The sequence below is a fragment of the Rhinopithecus bieti genome, unplaced genomic scaffold, assembly GCF_001698545.2.
Source record: "Rhinopithecus bieti isolate Rb0 unplaced genomic scaffold, ASM169854v2 scaffold_13704, whole genome shotgun sequence".
Lineage (NCBI taxonomy): Eukaryota > Metazoa > Chordata > Mammalia > Primates > Cercopithecidae > Rhinopithecus > Rhinopithecus bieti.
In genome coordinates this window covers 1,860,391-1,877,657 of record NW_016808231.1, presented here as the reverse complement: position 1 = coordinate 1,877,657, position 17,267 = coordinate 1,860,391, and the positions used below count along the sequence as shown (strand labels likewise).

Sequence of the window (17,267 nt, the reverse complement as noted above, 5' to 3'; positions counted from 1 at the left end):
TTACAGGCGTGAGCCACCGCGCCCGGCCCACATCAAAGTTTCTTGTTTTGGTTGGCCGGTTAACTTGCCACCACCTCCCCAGCTGAATATTACTTACTCTGTTTGCTTAAATGTGTAGTTACTGATAACTGCCATTTAAAACACGCCTGCTATGTGAAACTTTTCTCCATGGTAAGACTTAGGTCTTGCTGCTTTTGTTTCTCCTTGCTCCAGCGCTTGACCACATCCCATCCTGGAGAGCAGAGGGAGACGGTTCTGCAGGCCTACATCAGCAACGACCTCTTGGACTGTCATAGCCACAACCAGGTCGGTAAGAGGTGGGCCAGATCCCGGCCACGGCCTTCAATTCTAGGGAATGAGCTCAGTAGATGAGGGAAGCTTTAATTTGTATACACATTTTCAGCATTGTAACTTTATGTCAGCCTTGAGCTCATGAGGTCTTTTGCTCACCCTAGGCATTGGCCTACTTTTCGCTTCTAGTGAAAAGTTCTAAACAAGTTAGAACTGCTTGATTCATCATCTCTGGAGCTCTTTTCTGCCGTTTTTCCTTTTCTCAAATTCCCAGCTCTTTACCTCACCTCACTGCTTGCCATGAGTCCTGAAAACTGAATATGACTTTGGAGGGACAAGGTAAATAAACAAATCCAGGTTGTTTACATCTGGGCCTGACGAAAAATGTCTTGAACACAGTACTTACGTGCAGTTTTGGACCAGATAGGTCTACTGATCCTGTGGGAAAAGTATGAGATTTGGGGTAAAATAAACTGGCTTTCAAACCTCTGCTCTACCACTCATTAGCCAGGTCACCATAAGCAAGTTACTCAGTCTCAGGCACCCCCTCATCTGGGCAAGGAGTTACGCCTGCCTCGGGAGGTTGTTGGGATGATTACATACAGTCATGTGTGGAAAGTCCTTAGCCCCATGCCTGGCACCAGGTAGTCACTACATGGTCTTTCTCTTCTGTCCTTGCCTCTCCTGTCTGTATCTGCACCAATCTTCACTGGACAGGAGGAGGATCAGGATTTTGAATTTGGCACATGTTAAGAGGGTACTACATTTTGTTATTTGGTTGAATTGTTATCCAGAGTGCTGTAAAAATGTAAAGCTGTGGTTAAACTTCACAATGTGTGCACTGAGTGGAGTACCAAATGCTCTGAACGCTCACTGATTAAACAGCTGTCGTAGGCCATTTCCTGCTGCTATAACAGAATACCACAGATAGGGTAATTTATAAACAGTCCAAGTGTATTGTGCTCACAGTTCTCGAGTCTAGGAAGTCCAAGAGCATGGTGCCAGCATCTGGCAAGAGTTATCCCAAAGCAAAAGGCAGAAGGCAAAAGTGAGCATGCAAGACAGAGAATGGGGGTTGAAGCTCTCTTTTTATCAGGAGCCTACTCACATAATAACTAACCCACTCCAGCAATAATGGCATTAATCCATTAATGCCTAATGTCCTCTTAAAGTTCCCACCTCCCTGTACTACTACATTGGCAATTAAATCTCGATATGAGTTTTGGTGGGGACATTTAAACCATAGCAGCAGACCCTGGGAAAGTGATTTATACATTCATCTGTTGTGCATACAGGCAATACAATTTGAGTTTTGAGTTGCCAGTTTACTCTCTGAATGTAGTCTTAATGCTCTCATGAAAGAGTTGTGTTAAGTTTGAAAATACTCTTATATTCTTGACTTATTTTCTTGCTTTTTTTTTTTCTGTTTGGATTTATAATGGCACTGAATCCAGCCTACAAGGCATGAAGCACCTGAATAATATATTGTTATAACTTCCAAACTCAGATTCAAAGAGTAAAGTCAATACTGATTATTTTTAACGTTATTTCATTGAGTCGAAGATACACTTTTCCCCTCCATTGTAACATCTTTGCTATTAGGGTGTATCTGACAGTCAGTGGCATATTATAGTTTAATTGGCAGTGTTTTTTTCCTTTCTTGATTATGTATAAAATGAGAATGTGTCCTCTGATGAAAGGTGTGTTGGGTTTTGTCATCTGTGGTTTTTGTCAAAAATGCAGTGAACTCTGTAGCCATTGAAGAGAGTAATTTCTTCCTCAAGTCACTATATGTAATTGCTGTGGTTTACTTATATATATATTTTGAGATGGAGTCTCACTCTTGTCACCCAGGCTGGAGTACAGTGGCGCAATCTCAGCTCACTGCAACCTCCACCTCCTGGGTTCAAGCAATTCTTCTGCCTCAGCCTCCTGAGTAGCTGGGATTACAGGCACCCGCCACCACACACAGCTAATTTTTGTATTTTTAGTAGAAATGGGGTTTCACCATGTTGGCCAGGCTAGTCTCGAACTCCTGACCTCCGGTGATCCATACACCTCAGCCTCCCAAAGTGCTGGGATTACAAGCATGAGCCACTGCCCCCAGTTGTGATTTATTTATTTATTTTGAGATGGAATTTCACTCTAGTCACCCAGGCTGGAGTGCAGTGGCACGATCTCGGCTCACTGCGACCTCCATCTCCTGGGTTCAAGCGATTCTCCTGCCTCAGCCTCCCGAGTAGCTGGGATTACAGGCATGCGCCACCACGCCTAATTTTGTATTTTTAGTAGAGACGGGGTTTCACCATGTTGGCCAGGCTAGTCTCGAACTCCTGACCTCCGGTGATCCATACACCTCAGCCTCCCAAAGTGCTGGGATTACAGGCATGAGCCACTGTGCCTGGCCTGGTTTATTTTTTTAGGAAGAAATGAGCTGCTGGGTGCAGTGGCTTACGCCTATAATTTCAGCACTTTGGGAGGCCAAGGTGGGCAGATCAGGAGGTTAGGAGATCAAGACCAGCCTGGCCAACATGGTGAAACCCTGTCTCTACTAAAAATACAAAAATTAGCCAGGGGTGGTGGCACATGCCTGTAATCCCAGCTACCCAGGAAGCTAAGGAAGGGGAATCACTTGAACCCGGGAGACGGAGGTTGCAGTGAGCGGAGATGGCACCACTGCATTCCAGCCTGGCGACAGAGCATCTCAAAAAAAAAAATAGAAGAAAAAATGAGCTGAACCCTTGAACACTTTTACACTGCTGGTGGCAATGTAAATTAGTACAACCACTATGGGAAACAGTGTGGCGATTCCTTAAAGAACTCAACGTAGAACTACCATTTGGTCCAACAATCCCACTACTGGCCATCCATCCAAAGGAAAAGAAGTCATTATATGAAAAAGACACATACCCACACGTTTTCATTTTGCAATTACAAAGATTTGGAACCAACCTAAGTGCCCATCAACAAACGAGCGGATAAAGAAAATGTAGTATATATACAGCATGGGATACTACTCAGCCATAAAAAGGAATGAAATAATGTCTTTTGCTGCAACTTGGATGGAGCTGGAGGCCATTTTTTTTTTTTTTTTTTTTTTTGAGACGGAGTCTCTCTCTGTCGCCCAGGCTGGAGTGCAGTGGCCAGATCTCAGCTCACTGCAAGCTCCACCTCCCGGGTTCACGCCATTCTCCTGCCTCAGCCTCCCGAGTGGCTGGGACTACAGGCGCCCGCCACCTTGCCCGGCTAGTTTTTTGTATTTTTTAGTGGAGACACGGTTTCACCGTGTTCGCCAGGATGATCTCGATCTCCTGACCTCGTGATTCCCCGTCTCGGCCTCCCAAAGTGCTGGGATTACAGGCTTCAGCCACCGCGCCCGGCCTGGAGGCCATTATTCTAAGTGAAGTAACTTAGGAGTGGAAAACCAAATATCGTATGTTTTCACTTATAAGTGGGAGCTGAGATATGAGGATGCAAACAAAAATGTTATAATGGACCTTGCACAGATGGCAGTGTTCACTGTACCCAATGGGTGCACCGAAGACTCAAAAGTCACCACTAAATAATTATCCCTGTAATTAAAAACCACCTGTACCTCACAAACTTGAAATAATTTTTTTTTTTTTTAAAGAAAGAAGAAATAGGCTGGGTGTGGTGGTTCACGCCTGTAACCCCAGCAGTTTGGGAGGCCCGAGGTGGGCAGATCACTTGAGGTCAGGCGTTCGAGACCAGCCTGGCCAATATGGTGAAACCCTGTCTCTACTAAAAATGCAAAAATTAGCCAGGTGTGGTGTGCGCACCTGTAATCCCAGCTACTTGGGAAGCTGAGGCAGGAGAATTGCTTAAACCCAGGAGGCGGAGATTGCAGTGAGCTGAGATTGCACCACTGGACTCCAGCCTGGGTGGCAGACTGAGACTCTATCTCAAAAAAAAAGAAATGAGTTGAAGTTGAAGTTCTCTTAAGATGTCAGAGAATCTGCAGGGCAGAAAGACTCCTTGCCCAACATGGATGCTGTGTCACTATGGGACCAAGGTAAACTAGCCTGTACAGACAGGAAATTGAACTCGGTCCATTCCTCTCCCGTAGTGGTTCTCAAAGTTTAATGTGCATTGTTATCTTCTGGAGGTCTCATTAAAACAGATCACTGGGTCCCACCAACAGTTTTCATTCAATAGGTCTACGGTGGGGCCCATGGATTTTCATTTCCAGCAAGTTTTCCCGTGATGCTAATACTGCTGGTCCAGGATGCTTTGAGAATTACAGCTCGAGTATTGGGGGAACCCACCCCCAATACTTCAACGTGGGTTCTTTCTATTTTCCGTAAGTGTCGGCTGGCTGAGAAATAAAGAGAGACAGTATAAAGAGAGGAATTTTACAGCTGGACCGCCGGGGGTGACATCACATATTGGTAGGAACATGATGCCCGCCTGAGCCTCAAACCAGCAAGTTTTTATTAAGGGTTTCAAAAGGGAGGGGGTATCAGAACAAGGAGTAGGTATAAAGATCACATGCTTCAAAGGGCAAAAAGCAGAGCTAATAAGGGTCTAACAAAGATCACATGCTTCTGAGGGAACAGGACAAAGGGCAAAAGCAGAACTACTGATAAGGGTCCCACAAAGATCACGAGGCAAAGGGCAAAAGCAGAACTACTGATAAGGCTCTATGTTCAGCGGTGCGTGTATTGTCTTGATAAACATCTTAAACAACAGAAAACAGAATTTGAGAGCAGAGAGCTGGTCTGACCACAGATTTACCAGGGTGGAGTTTTTCCCCACCCTAGTAAGCCTGAGGGCACTGCAGGAGACCAGGGCATATCTCAGTCCTTATCTCAACCACCTAAAGCAGACATTCCCAGAGTGGCCATTTACAGACCTCCCCCCAGGAATGCATTCCTTTCCCAGGGTATTAATATTCCTTGCTAGGAAAATAATTTAGCGATATCTTCCCTACTTGCGTGTCTGTTTGTAGGCTCTCTGCAAGAAGAAAAAATATGACTGTTTTTGCCTGACCCTATAGGCAGTCAGACCTTATGGTTGTCTTCCCTTGTTCCCTAAAAATCGCTGTTATTCTGTTCTTTTTCAAGGTGCACTGATTTCCTATTGTTCAAACACACGTTTTACAATCAGTATGTACAGTTAACACAGTTATCACAGTGGTCCTGAGGTGACGTACATCCTCAGCTTACAAAGATAACAGGATTAAGAGATTAAAGACAGGCATAAGAAATAATAAAAGTATTATTTGGAAACTGATAAATGTCCATATTAAAATGAAATCTTCACAATTTATGGTCCTCTGCCGCAGCTCCAGCCGGTCCCTCCATTCAGGGCCCCTGACTTCCTGCAACACTGGAGACCAAAAACTTGAATGGAGCCAAATTTAATGAAATTATAGAGAACTGAATTTTTCATTTTTAGCTGAATTCTTAGTTTCTAGACTTCATAAATATCTCCCTCCATATCTCTAAGCATCTTACCCATTTTTAAGTGTACAGTTCAGTAGTATTAAACGCATTCATAATGTGCAACCATCACGTGCCATCCAGCTCCATAAATAACTTTTTTCATCTTGTAAAACTGAAACTCTGTAGCCATTAAGCAAGAATTCTCCATTTGCCCCTACTCCAGGTCCCTGGCAAATTCCCATTCTACTATCTGTCTCTATGATTGTGACTTCTCCAAATACCTCATATAAGTAGAATTGTACAGTATTTTTCTTTTTGTGACTGGCTTATTTCACTTAGCTAATGTCCTCAGATTCATCCATGTAGCATATGTCAGAATTTCTTTCCTTTTTAAGGCTAATATTTCATTGTATGGATGGACCATATTTTGCATATCTATCTGTTCCTCCATCAGCGGACATTTGCGTTGCCTCCACCTTTTGGCTACTGTGAATAGTGCTGCTGTGAAGTGTGCATGCACATCCTGACTGTTGTGTTAATCTACCCCTTGCTTTTTCTTTATAGTTTTCCCATCTATGTATATATCCTGCATAATACAGCATTTGCTTTTGTGCTGAGTAACAAGCACCAGCCTCGCTCTGCAAGGAAACAGGACTGTGCCCGTGTTAGATGAAGTTAGCTAGGAGAAGATGGCATAAACCAAAGTTTGGGATGACATTTGGACATAGCTTCCCTGAGCACTTATTGATCCGCTCCGGGAACATTGGTCATCAGAGGTGGGAGACAGTCCTGGGAAACATAGAGCGTCTGGCAGAATTGATAGGTCGGTCAGGTACCAGTTGTCCAACAGCAATATTTATTTATTAATTTTTTGAGACAGTCTCACTCTGTTGCCCAGGCTGGACTGCAGTGGTGCGATCTTGACTCACTGCAACCTCTGTCTGCTGGGTTCAAGCAATTCTCCCACCTCAGCCTCCTGAGTAGCTGGGACTACAGGTGCGTGCCACCATGCCCAACTAATTTTTGTGTTTTTTATTACAGATGGGGTTTCGCCATGTTGGCCAGGCTGGTCTCGAACTCCTGACCTCAGGTGATCCACCCGCCTCAGCCTCCCAAATTGCTGGGATTACAGGCATGAACCACTGCACCCAGCCCAGCAGCAATATTTATGCCCAAGGGCAATGGTGAGCTGCTCTGTATTTTGTCTCGTAAGCTCACCTGATCTCCTAGTTCTCAGGGGTTGATCACTTGAGAACACTTCTGTGGCAGTAGAAAGACTGTTCACAGCTAATCCACAAAGCAGGGCATGGAAGGGGGAGCTGGAACTTCACTAGCATGTGTTCAGGGTTGTCCAAATGCAGATAAGTCTGGGCTCGTCTCACCAGCTATTTTGTTCTCTGTTTAAAAATTAGGACATGGTGCACTGCTTTGGAACACGGGCAGCATTTACTAAAACTGAATACCCGTGTTCTTGCAAAGCCACTCCAAAGTAAGCCCTAACCAAAACGTGCGCATATGTTCACTAAAAAATATGCAAGAATATTCATAGCTGCACTTCTAGAACCAAAACACTGGCTGCAACCCAAATGTCCATCAGCAGTAGAGTGAATACCTGTGATGTGTTTGTAAAATGGGATACCTCGAGCAATGAGAAGGAATACAGCAGAGATCCTGGGTGAATATCTCAAACATATTGTTGAATGAAAAAGTCAAACATAAGAGAATATATAATATATGGTTTCATTTATCAAAAAATTTAAAGCCAAGCAACATGAATCTGTGATGTTAGAAGCCAGGAGAGAGGTCACCCTTGGTTTGGAATGGGGTTCTGGAAGGGCTTTTGGGACGATGGTCGTGTTCTGTTTCTTGATCTGTTTACTAGTTAGCCACATGTTCACTTTGAGAACACTCATCAGGCTGTACTTGTGATCTGTGCAGTGTCCTGTGTAGATGCTATACTTCAACAAAAATTCGACCGAAATTGGTGTAATGGTAACAGGCATCTTGGGGATGACAGCCTTTGATATGTCACCCTCTTGAATCAGCTGAGTTTAGTGTGGAAAACATTCTGGTGCGTAGCTGCTGTCCAGGAGTCTCTTCACCAAACATGTGTTGATTCCTTTCACCTCTTTCCTGAACTGGATCTCTGTTTCCAGTGTCTGATATTATCTTATTTATTGACTTGTTCTCTCGGTTGGTGGAACACATCCTTTAGTTAATAGCATCTAGAGAAAAAGTGCACATGAAGTATATATTTTGAGATCATATATGGTCAAGAAATGTCGTCATTCTTTGTATAGAATCCTAGATTGTAAATAATTTTCCTTCAGAATTTTGAAGACATTACTCCATTGTCTTTTAGGTTCCAGTTTTGCTGTTCAGAAATCCAAAGCCAGCTGGGTACGGTGGCTCATGCCTATAATTCTAGCACTTTGGGAGGCCAAGGCAGGAGGATCGCTTGAGCCCAGGAATTTGTGAGCAGCTGAGAAAAAAAAAAAAAAAAAATTTAAATTAACCAGACACGTTGGCATGCGCCTGTAGTCCCAGCTAACTCAGAAGGCTGAGGCGGGAGGATTGCTTGAGCCCAAGAGGTTGAGGCTCTGAGCTGTGATCACACTACTGCACTCCATCCTAGGCAAGAAAGTGAGACCTTGACTCAAAAAATTTAAAACAGAAATCCAAAGCTATTCCAATTCTTTATCTTTCATATGTGACCTGTTTCTCTCTCGAGAAGCATATTGAATCTTCCCAGTTTCCCAATGACGTCCTTCATGAGGCATATTTTAATCCATTGTTTTGAGCACTTTGTGGACCCTTTCAATCTGACAGCTTCCATTCTGGGAACTTTTTCTTGAGTTATTTTGTTGAGGATTTCTTCCTTCTGTTTTCTGTGTTCTCTCTCTGAATGTTGAACCTCCTGAACTGGTTTTCTATTTTTCTTATAGTTTCGCTCATATTTTCTACTTTTTGTTCCATTCTTTGGGAGATTTCTTTCTTTCTTTTTTTTTTTTTTTTTTTTGAGACTGTCTCACTCTGCTGCCCTGGCACAATCTCAGCTCACTGCAACCTCTGCCTCCTGGGTTCAAGCAATCCTCCTGCCTCAGCCTCCCAAGTAGCTGGGATGACAGGTGTGTGCCACCACACCTGGCTAATTTTTGTATTTTTGTAGAGATGGGGTTTCACCATGTCGGCCAGGCTGGTCTCAAACTCCTGACCTCGAGTGATCTGCCCACCTCGGCCTCCCAAAGTGCTGGGATTATAGGCGTGAGCCACCCTGCCCAGCCTCCCTAGAAGATTTCTTCATCTTTATTTTCTGACCCTTCTGTTGAAACTTTTATTTCCTTTTTGATAGCTTTCTCTTGTTTCATGGATATAATACAGTTTCTTATATCTTTGAGGATATTAGTGATGAATTTTTATTTAATTTTTAGTTTTCTTCTCCCTGCACAGTCTCATTTACTCCAAGCCTGCCCCCACCCCATTTGTTCTGGCCTCCTGGTAGAAACTCTTCTCGGATGTCTGATACTCCTTGATGATCTCCTAATGAGAGATTTGGAGTGAAGGAGACTACAAAGCCATTGAGTGTGATGGTGGGGCCTGTCGATGGATAGCTCCATCCAGGGGTATCTGGGTGGGCCATTTGCTGGGAACCTCTGATTTCATGGTCTCTCGTTCTTTCCCCTTGCGCTGGTCATTTCACTGTGAGAATAGTCTTCTAATCTTGGGCCTAGAGGGAAAGGGTCTGGTTGCCAGGGTCCTGGGAGCCAAGTTTTGGCGTGGCCCTCTGTTCCACATTCATTCTGCATTTAGACACTAACCCCCCTCTCCATTTTGTTCTAGAACCCCTGCAACCCTTGCTCTCCTCTGCCTGGTGTCCCCCATCAACAGACCCTTTGTGTCACCCTCACAGGGGAACACCCTCTCCCCTGCCCTGTGCTGAGAGGTGCGCAGGACTCACATGAGTGGGATCCAGCTGCTGCTTAAACAACTTCCATTCATTCGTCTTTATTTTTCTTCAGCTCTTAAGCCCTTTGAGGAGTGAATAATGGAAACGGTAATTCCACAGTGCCCGTTGCTGCCTTGACATTTGACCTTCTTGGGCCTGCTAAGCTTCTTGCCATGCTGCATTCCCGCTTCCAGGATTGTGGCGGTATTGTTTCTCGTGCTGTTCTCTCCATCCTTGGGAATTATCTTTTTTAACGGTCCATTTATTGTAATTTTACTGTGGTTTAGAGGGAGCCAAATTAGGCATGTGTCTTGGATCTGCCATTCTAACCTGGAAAACAGCAGCAACGGTAACAGCAAACAGGACTGCTTCCTTTGTGCCAGTCACTGTTCTGAGGGCTTTGTATAATTAATTCATTTAATTTGGAAATCTGACTTAACTTATTTTTGCCAAGTCTCATCAAATTTCAGCTGGAAATCAAGGCTTCCAGATGAAATGTTTGGCTTTAGTCTGTTTATTTCACCTCTAATAAGTTCAGGCAGAGGAAGAGAACTACCAGACCCAAAGAGGAGACATATGTTTATCTCTCCCTTTTCTTAACCTTGTTGTTTTTCCTCTTGACTTTTTCCCCCAGCGGAGTGTGCTTCAGTTGCTGCACTCCAAGAGTGACGTGGTGCGGCAGTACATGGCCAGGCTCATCAATGCTTTTGCGTCACTGGCAGAAGGTGAGACATCAGCTTTGCTTCAAAGAGAAGAGCTTGGTCATATTGGTGTGCTTTTTCCTTTGAAAATGAGCGTTCCTCCCAAGTTTCTTGGAGATGATGCTTCCTCAGTTTGTTACTGTTTAATTTATCTAAGGTCTTTTGTGAAAATTAATTGTTGTCATATTGCTTTCATTTATGTCACAGCACATTTAGACAGTTTTGGGGTTTATTTTGTAAACCTCCCGGTTTTGTTTTATAAAGCTTTCTGGTTTTGTAACATAGCAACATTTTATATTGCTTTCAAGTATATCACAGGTAATGAATGCATTTTCTATAATTTCCTACTTAAGGCAAAAATACGTGAAACAATTACGGCAAAATAAGCTTAGTGAAACAAAGCAGACGCCAATAAACACTGCACCATTTCCTTCGGAAGACTATGACCTCTTAAATCAAAGGATTTGAAAACTCTGAAAATAACATGTCCCCATAACTGAATTTAAAATGATTTTGCAAAGTGCCATTATCTTCCATAAGTTCTTATTTATTTGAGCTCTTTATAATGTGAATAAAGGGAGTTTTCAAATTATGAATATATGATACTCCAAAACTTTGTTCATTTGTTCGTTCATTCTTGCCTCCTTTTGGCAGACATTTATGATACGCCAGGATATGTTACTGAGGACCATTCATATGATAATACTGTTGAAACTTATGTCTGAAATTAACATCTTCCATATCAGTTCAGAAGTCCACAGCAGGCTAGTGACCATTCTGGGCTTATTACAGGGTCCCAGGTACGGCATCCTGCTTCTTCTCCAGGCCTTGTACAGAGAGTGTGGACGGAAGCATTCTTGGCTGCCTCTGTTGTGAAGACTTAAGGACTCATAACACACACATCTACCCCTCTTTTCTCCTTGTAGATCTGACTGTTGGATTCAGGATTTCATGGAAAAAAAGGACAGTGCTCCCCACAAGAACACAGCAATGAATTATGTTTAGCTCACAAGAAGAGTAGTTTTTCTAGTCATCAGATATTTCATTGAATAAAACCAACTTTTGGAAGAAATATCTTTTAATAAGTTTTGTGGGGGTTTTGTGTTTTTTTAGACAGAGTCTCACTCTGTCACCCAGGCTGGAGTACAGTGCCATGATCTCGGCTCACTGTAGCCTGAACTGCCCGGGCTCAAGCAATGTTCCTCCCTCCTCAGCCCCGCAATTAGCGGGGTCGACAAGTGTGCATCATCATACCTGGCTAATTTTCCTTAGTTTCTGTGGAGATGAGGTTATGCCCTGTTCTCCAGGCTGGTCTCCAATGCCTCAGCTCAAACAATCCACCTGCCTCAGCCTCCAAAAGTGCTAGGATTACAGGCATGAGCCACCTTGCACAACCAGTACGTTTTTGTTTGTTTGTTTGTTTGTTTTGAGATGGAATCTCGCTCGCTCTGTCATTCAGGCTGGAGTGCAGTGGTGCGATCTCGGCTCACTGCAACCTGCCTCCCAGGGTCAAGTAATTCTCCTGCTTCAGCTTCCTGAGTAGCTGGGTTTACAGGCACCCACCACCACGCCCAGCTAATTTTTGTATTTTTAGTAGAGACGGGGTTTCACCATGTTGGCCAGGCTGGTCTCGATCTCCTCAGGTGATCTGCCGGCCTCAGCCTCCCAAACTGCTGGGATTGTAGGCATGAGCCACTGCACCCTGCCCAGTAAGTTTTTTAGAACATAAAATTACCCAAACTCTACTGTGTTATGTGCAAAGTAAGTTTTCATGGAAAGTGGTTTTGTAGCATACCAGATAAATTATTTCTGTCTTTCACCTGTTTCCTCTCGGGTGTATCATCAGGTCGCCTCTACCTTGCCCAGAACACAAAGGTGCTGCGGATGCTGGAGGGAAGACTGAAGGAGGAGGACAAGGACATCATCACCAGGGAGAATGTTCTTGGGGCCCTGCAGAAGTTCAGCCTCAGGTAATGATTATGCAGTAGGTCATGGCGTCTCCTGTGAGATCAGATTGAATTAAAATTCCAATGGCAACCCAGGAGGTAGATGGTATTTTTCCACTACACTTTGGAGAGGTTGGATGACTCTCTAAGACAGAACTAGAAAGCTTATCTCTAATCCACTAAACTATCCTGCTTGAAACTGCTGGAGATGGAGGAAGACATTTTCAAAGCACCATTGGATTTTCCTAATGGACATTATTGAGTGCCAGCCATGCAGGATTGTGTCTCGGGGCATGTGCAGGGCTTAGAGACAGATACATGAATCAGACCTGATAGAGCCTCAGCCCTCAAGTTACTTCCAGTCCCCTATGGGAGCCACACACATGAATGCACATCCCAGCACAGTGTCAGAGGCAGCCCTGTGGAAGTCAGAGTTAGGGCCTTCTGACCTTGTCCATGATCCCAGCAGCCCACCCCATGGGCTCAGCCTAGACCGTCATGACTTGGAGCCGATGGGGCTGGGCTAATTTCTATATTTTTAGTACAGATGGGGTTTCATCATGTTGGCCAGTCTGGTCTTGAACTCCTGACCTCAGGTGATCCGCCCACCTCAGCCTCCCAAAGTGCTAGAATTAACAGGCGTGAGTCACCGCACCTGGCCCCATAGTCGTCAGTTAACGGCTTTGTTGAGATGTGTTTACACACCATAATATTCCCCCATATTAAACATACAATTGAAGGATTTTTAGTGTATTTACAGAGTTGTGCAGTCACCACCACAATCCAGGTTTAGGACATTTCCATCACCACAAAAAGAAACCTCATACCCATTTACAGTCACTCCTCATTCCTACCCGCAGGCCCTGGTAGCCACAAATCTGCTTTCTGTCGATTGACTTGTACTGGACGTTTCATATAAATGGAATCATGTAGCGTGTGCTCTTTTGTGACTGGCTTCTCTTACTTAGCATCGCGTTTGCAAGGTTCATCCATGTAGCAGCATGTGTCAGGGCCTCATTCCTTTTGTGGCTGAATATGATACTCCATTATGGCTACACCACATTGTTTGTTTGTTTGTTTGTTTTGGAGACGGAGTCTCACTCTGTCGCCCAGACTGGAGTGCAGTGGCGCAATCTCGGCTCACCGCAACCTCCACCTCCCGAGTTCAAGCAATTCTCCTGCCTCGGCCTCCTGGGTAGCTGGGATTACAGGCGCGCACCACCACACCCGGCTAATTTTTGTATTTTTAGTAGAGAGGGGGTTTCACCATGTTGGTCAGCCTGGTCTCGAACTCCTAACCTCGTGATCCACCCGCCTCGGCCTCCCAAAGTGCTGGGATTACAGGCGTGAGCCTCTGTGCCTGGCCCACACCAGTTTGTTTGTCCTTCAGTTGATCGGCATTTGGGTTGTTTGCATTTTTGGCCAGTATGCATAATGGTGCTGTGAACGTTTCAGCACAAGTCTTCACGTGGACATATGTTTCCTTTTCTCATGGATTGGCGTCTGGGAGAGTAACTGCTGGGACATATGGTAATTTTTTCAGAGTTTTTATTCTCTCATGATCACCTGAAGTTCTCTTTGACTTTCTTGAGAACTCTAGTCTCTGGAGTCTTCAACTTTTTTCTGTCGGTCCTCTTCTGAACACACTTTCTTCCCATCAAATGTGGTTAACATTCGACTGACTCACAGATAACCAGAAGCTGCAAAGTGAAATGGTCTAAGCATGTGTATGTTTAGTGGGGGAGGGGATAGGTATTTGTATCTACTATTTGCCAACTCCCTGCTAATGAAAATTCTTTGTTCTAACTATATGAATTGAAAAGAACTGTAAGTAATCTGCAGTGTCATTACTTCCTCAGAGCATACAAACACTCCATTTCTGTTTGTTTATAGAGAGAACTTTGCTTAGTGTTGACCATTTTGGGGAAGTTTTTAGAAATTCAACAACTATAGTTAAGTAACAGATATAAGATATGGTGAAAAAAATACTTTCTCCTGGTAATGCAAATATTTACTGCCTGTTTATCTTTTCTTCCAAATGATAATTTAAGCTTTTTTGTTCTGTAAATGTGCTTAACCTTTTTGCAGTTTTCCCGAGTCTCTGCAATAAATAGAGAAGATAGCTAGTTACCAAGAGAGTGCAGTCTTCACTGTATTCTAATAAGCCACCCTGATTGGGTCAGTGTAGTGTTTAAGAACAGGATGAACAGATAAACTGGCTCCGCTGTTCTGTCCTGAGCAATGGTTTCACCAAAATCTGCTCATCAGGAGATGTGCAGATCTGGCTTCTTTGTGGTATGTCAGTTTTCTACTAATCCAGATGGCATCTCATAATGATACCACACTTAGTCTCAGCAATTCTTAAGGCTAACCTGAGGACATTCACCATCACACATTTTTGATGGGGTATTGAATTTTGTAGGATTCTACACCTGGACTTTGGGTGGAAAAATCATTCCTTATAATTTGCATTTACCAGGTCATTAAACTACACTTACTCTATAGAAATGTGAATCAAAATGATGTTAAGCTAGGCTTTTGCTCCTCCTTTTTTTCTTTATTTTCATGCAGCCCAGAGTGCCTAGACCTGGATTACAGAGAGTTTAGGTGAAAATCTATTTGTCAGCCGGTGCAGTGGCTTATGCCTGTAATCCCAGCACTTTGGGAGGTTGAGGCAGATGGATCAGCTGAGCTCGGGAGTTCGAGACCAGCCTGGCCAACATGGAGAAACCCCATCTCTACTAAAAATACAAAATTAGCCGGGTGTGGTGGTGCATGCCTGTAATCCCAGCTACTTGGCAGGCTGAGGCAGGAGAATCGCTTGAACCCAGGAAGCGGAGGTTGCAGTGAGCCTAGATCATGCCATTGCACTCCAGCCTGGGCAACAAGAGCAAAACTCCATCACAAAAAAAAGAAAAAACCTATTTGTTAAAGAAGTATTTCTATGGTCCTGTTTCCTGAGTTAAGTAAACCAAAAGCTACCAATGAATATTTATTAGATATTTGAAGTAATGCTCTGCTAATTTTAAATATTGAAAAGGAGACTTTCAAAGTAGGAGACCTCCTTACCGCCTTATCTTTATTTAAACCCTTAATAAATATCCCTGAAATGTAAAGAATTTTTGTTATTTCAATTGTATGGGTTTAACAAAAATATTCCTCAGAGTCTGTGTCTTCAGTAAGTTTGTCTTTTCTGATATACATTCACACTACTGTTTCCTCTTTTTTTTTTTTTGGAGACAGAGTCTTGCTCCATCTCCCAGGCTGGAGTGCAGTGGTGCGATCTCAGGTCACTGCAACCTCTGCCTCCTGGATTCAGGCAATTCTCATGCCTCAGCCTCTCAAGTGGCTGGGATTACAGGCGCCGCCACCATGCCTGGCTAATTTTTACATTTTTAGTAGAGACGGGGTTTCACCATGTTAGCCAGGCTTGTCTCCAACTCCTGACCTCAGGTGATCCGTCCGCCTTGGCCTCCCAAAGTGCTGGGATCACAGGCATGAGCCACTGCACCCAGCCTACTGTTTCCTCTTACATGAAAAGTTTCTTGGCAGTTTTTATTTACAGTAGGCTGTTTCTTCCCAGGCGCCCCCTGCAGACAGCGATGATTCAAGACGGCCTCATCTTCTGGCTGGTTGATGCTCTGAAGGACCCCGACTGCCTGTCTGACTACACGCTGGAGTACTCGGTGGCTTTGCTTATGAACCTCTGTCTCCGCAGTGCAGGTCTCATCCCCCCAACCCTCATTGTATTGCAAGAAGGGGAAGAGATCTTGACCTTTGAAGCTGGGTTTCTAGTGAGCATGATGTGGTTTGCTTTTAGTCTCGTAGAAAAGTAAAAACAAAAAGAGTGGAAAGCATTTCCAACTAGTATCAAGCTGTTGAATCCCTGAAGACAAAATCCCTTCTCACCCTGTAAAAAATGTCTTGTATATATGTAGTGCCCACATTAAGAGGAGACTAAGTTCATTTACATTTCTCTTTATTGCATTGTTCAAAGGTAGGCAATTAAGAATACGATCCCCTTTTCTGAAGACAAAGAAGTGTGTTCCCAAGATCCTATAGGATTAAGCTGGCCGCAATAGCAGTGATACTAAACCACACTTCCTGCCGTGAATCACACGCTTTTCCCTGCCCCAGCCCTGGAGGTGGAGGTTCTCCTGTGGGCATAAGTCATTTATATACTTGATCAGTCATTTATATACTTGATCACTGAAGGTAGTGATTTTAGCTTTTCCAGGTACAGGTACTATCTCATTTCAATTGTTACCTGGGATGAAAGAAGCTTCTTTAGAAGAGATGCCAAGTCTAGGCTTTGGCTTTCCTCAGCCTGAGCATCCAGTGTTTGGAGAGAAAGGCCCCCTGGATAAATAGCTGGCTCAGGAGTACTTGCTGGAAGCATCTTCACCTCCGTATTCTTTGTAGACTGAACCACGTAACTGTGTGTTGTTGACTGAGTAAATGACTATTATTTCAGTCATTTTAAAGAATAGCATGTGCAAAAAGTCCTAGCCTTTTTTCTTTTTTTTTGAGACGGAGTCTGGCTCTGTCACCCAGGCTGGAGTGCAGTGGCCGGATCTCAGCTCACTGCAAGCTCCGCCTCCCGGGTTCACGCCATTCTCCTGCCTCAGCCTCCCCAGTAGCTGGGACTACAGGCGCCCGCCACGTCGCCTGGCTAGTTTTTTGTATCTTTTTTAGTAGAGACAGGGTTTCAATGTGTTAGCCAGGATGGTCTCGATCTCCTGACCTCGTGATCCGCCCATCTCGGCCTCCCAAAGTGCTGGGATTACAGGCTTGAGCCACCGCGCCCGGCCCTTTTTTTTTTTTTTTTTTTTTTGAGATGAAGTCACGCTCCGTCGCCTAGGCTAGAGGCAGTGGTGTGATCTCGGCTCACTGCAACCTCTGCCTCCCAGGTTCAAGCGATTCTCCTGCCTCAGCCTCCTGAGTAGCTGGGATTACAGGTGCCCACCACCACGCCCGT

General features: G+C 44.2%; 1 protein-coding gene across 6 annotated transcripts in view; it reads left to right on the top strand.

The window, feature by feature from the left end:
* ARMC9 (armadillo repeat containing 9) overlaps positions 1 to 17,267 on the top strand; it is a 184,868-nt gene that overhangs the window by 63,447 nt on the left and 104,154 nt on the right. For all 6 annotated transcript variants that reach the window (XM_017886383.1, XM_017886380.1, XM_017886385.1 and 3 more), the window contains 4 exons: positions 214 to 306; positions 10,277 to 10,367; positions 12,190 to 12,313; positions 15,873 to 16,012. In XM_017886383.1, coding sequence (XP_017741872.1) covers positions 214 to 306; positions 10,277 to 10,367; positions 12,190 to 12,313; positions 15,873 to 16,012 — 448 coding nt within the window. The remainder of the gene's footprint in view (positions 1 to 213; positions 307 to 10,276; positions 10,368 to 12,189; positions 12,314 to 15,872; positions 16,013 to 17,267) is intronic.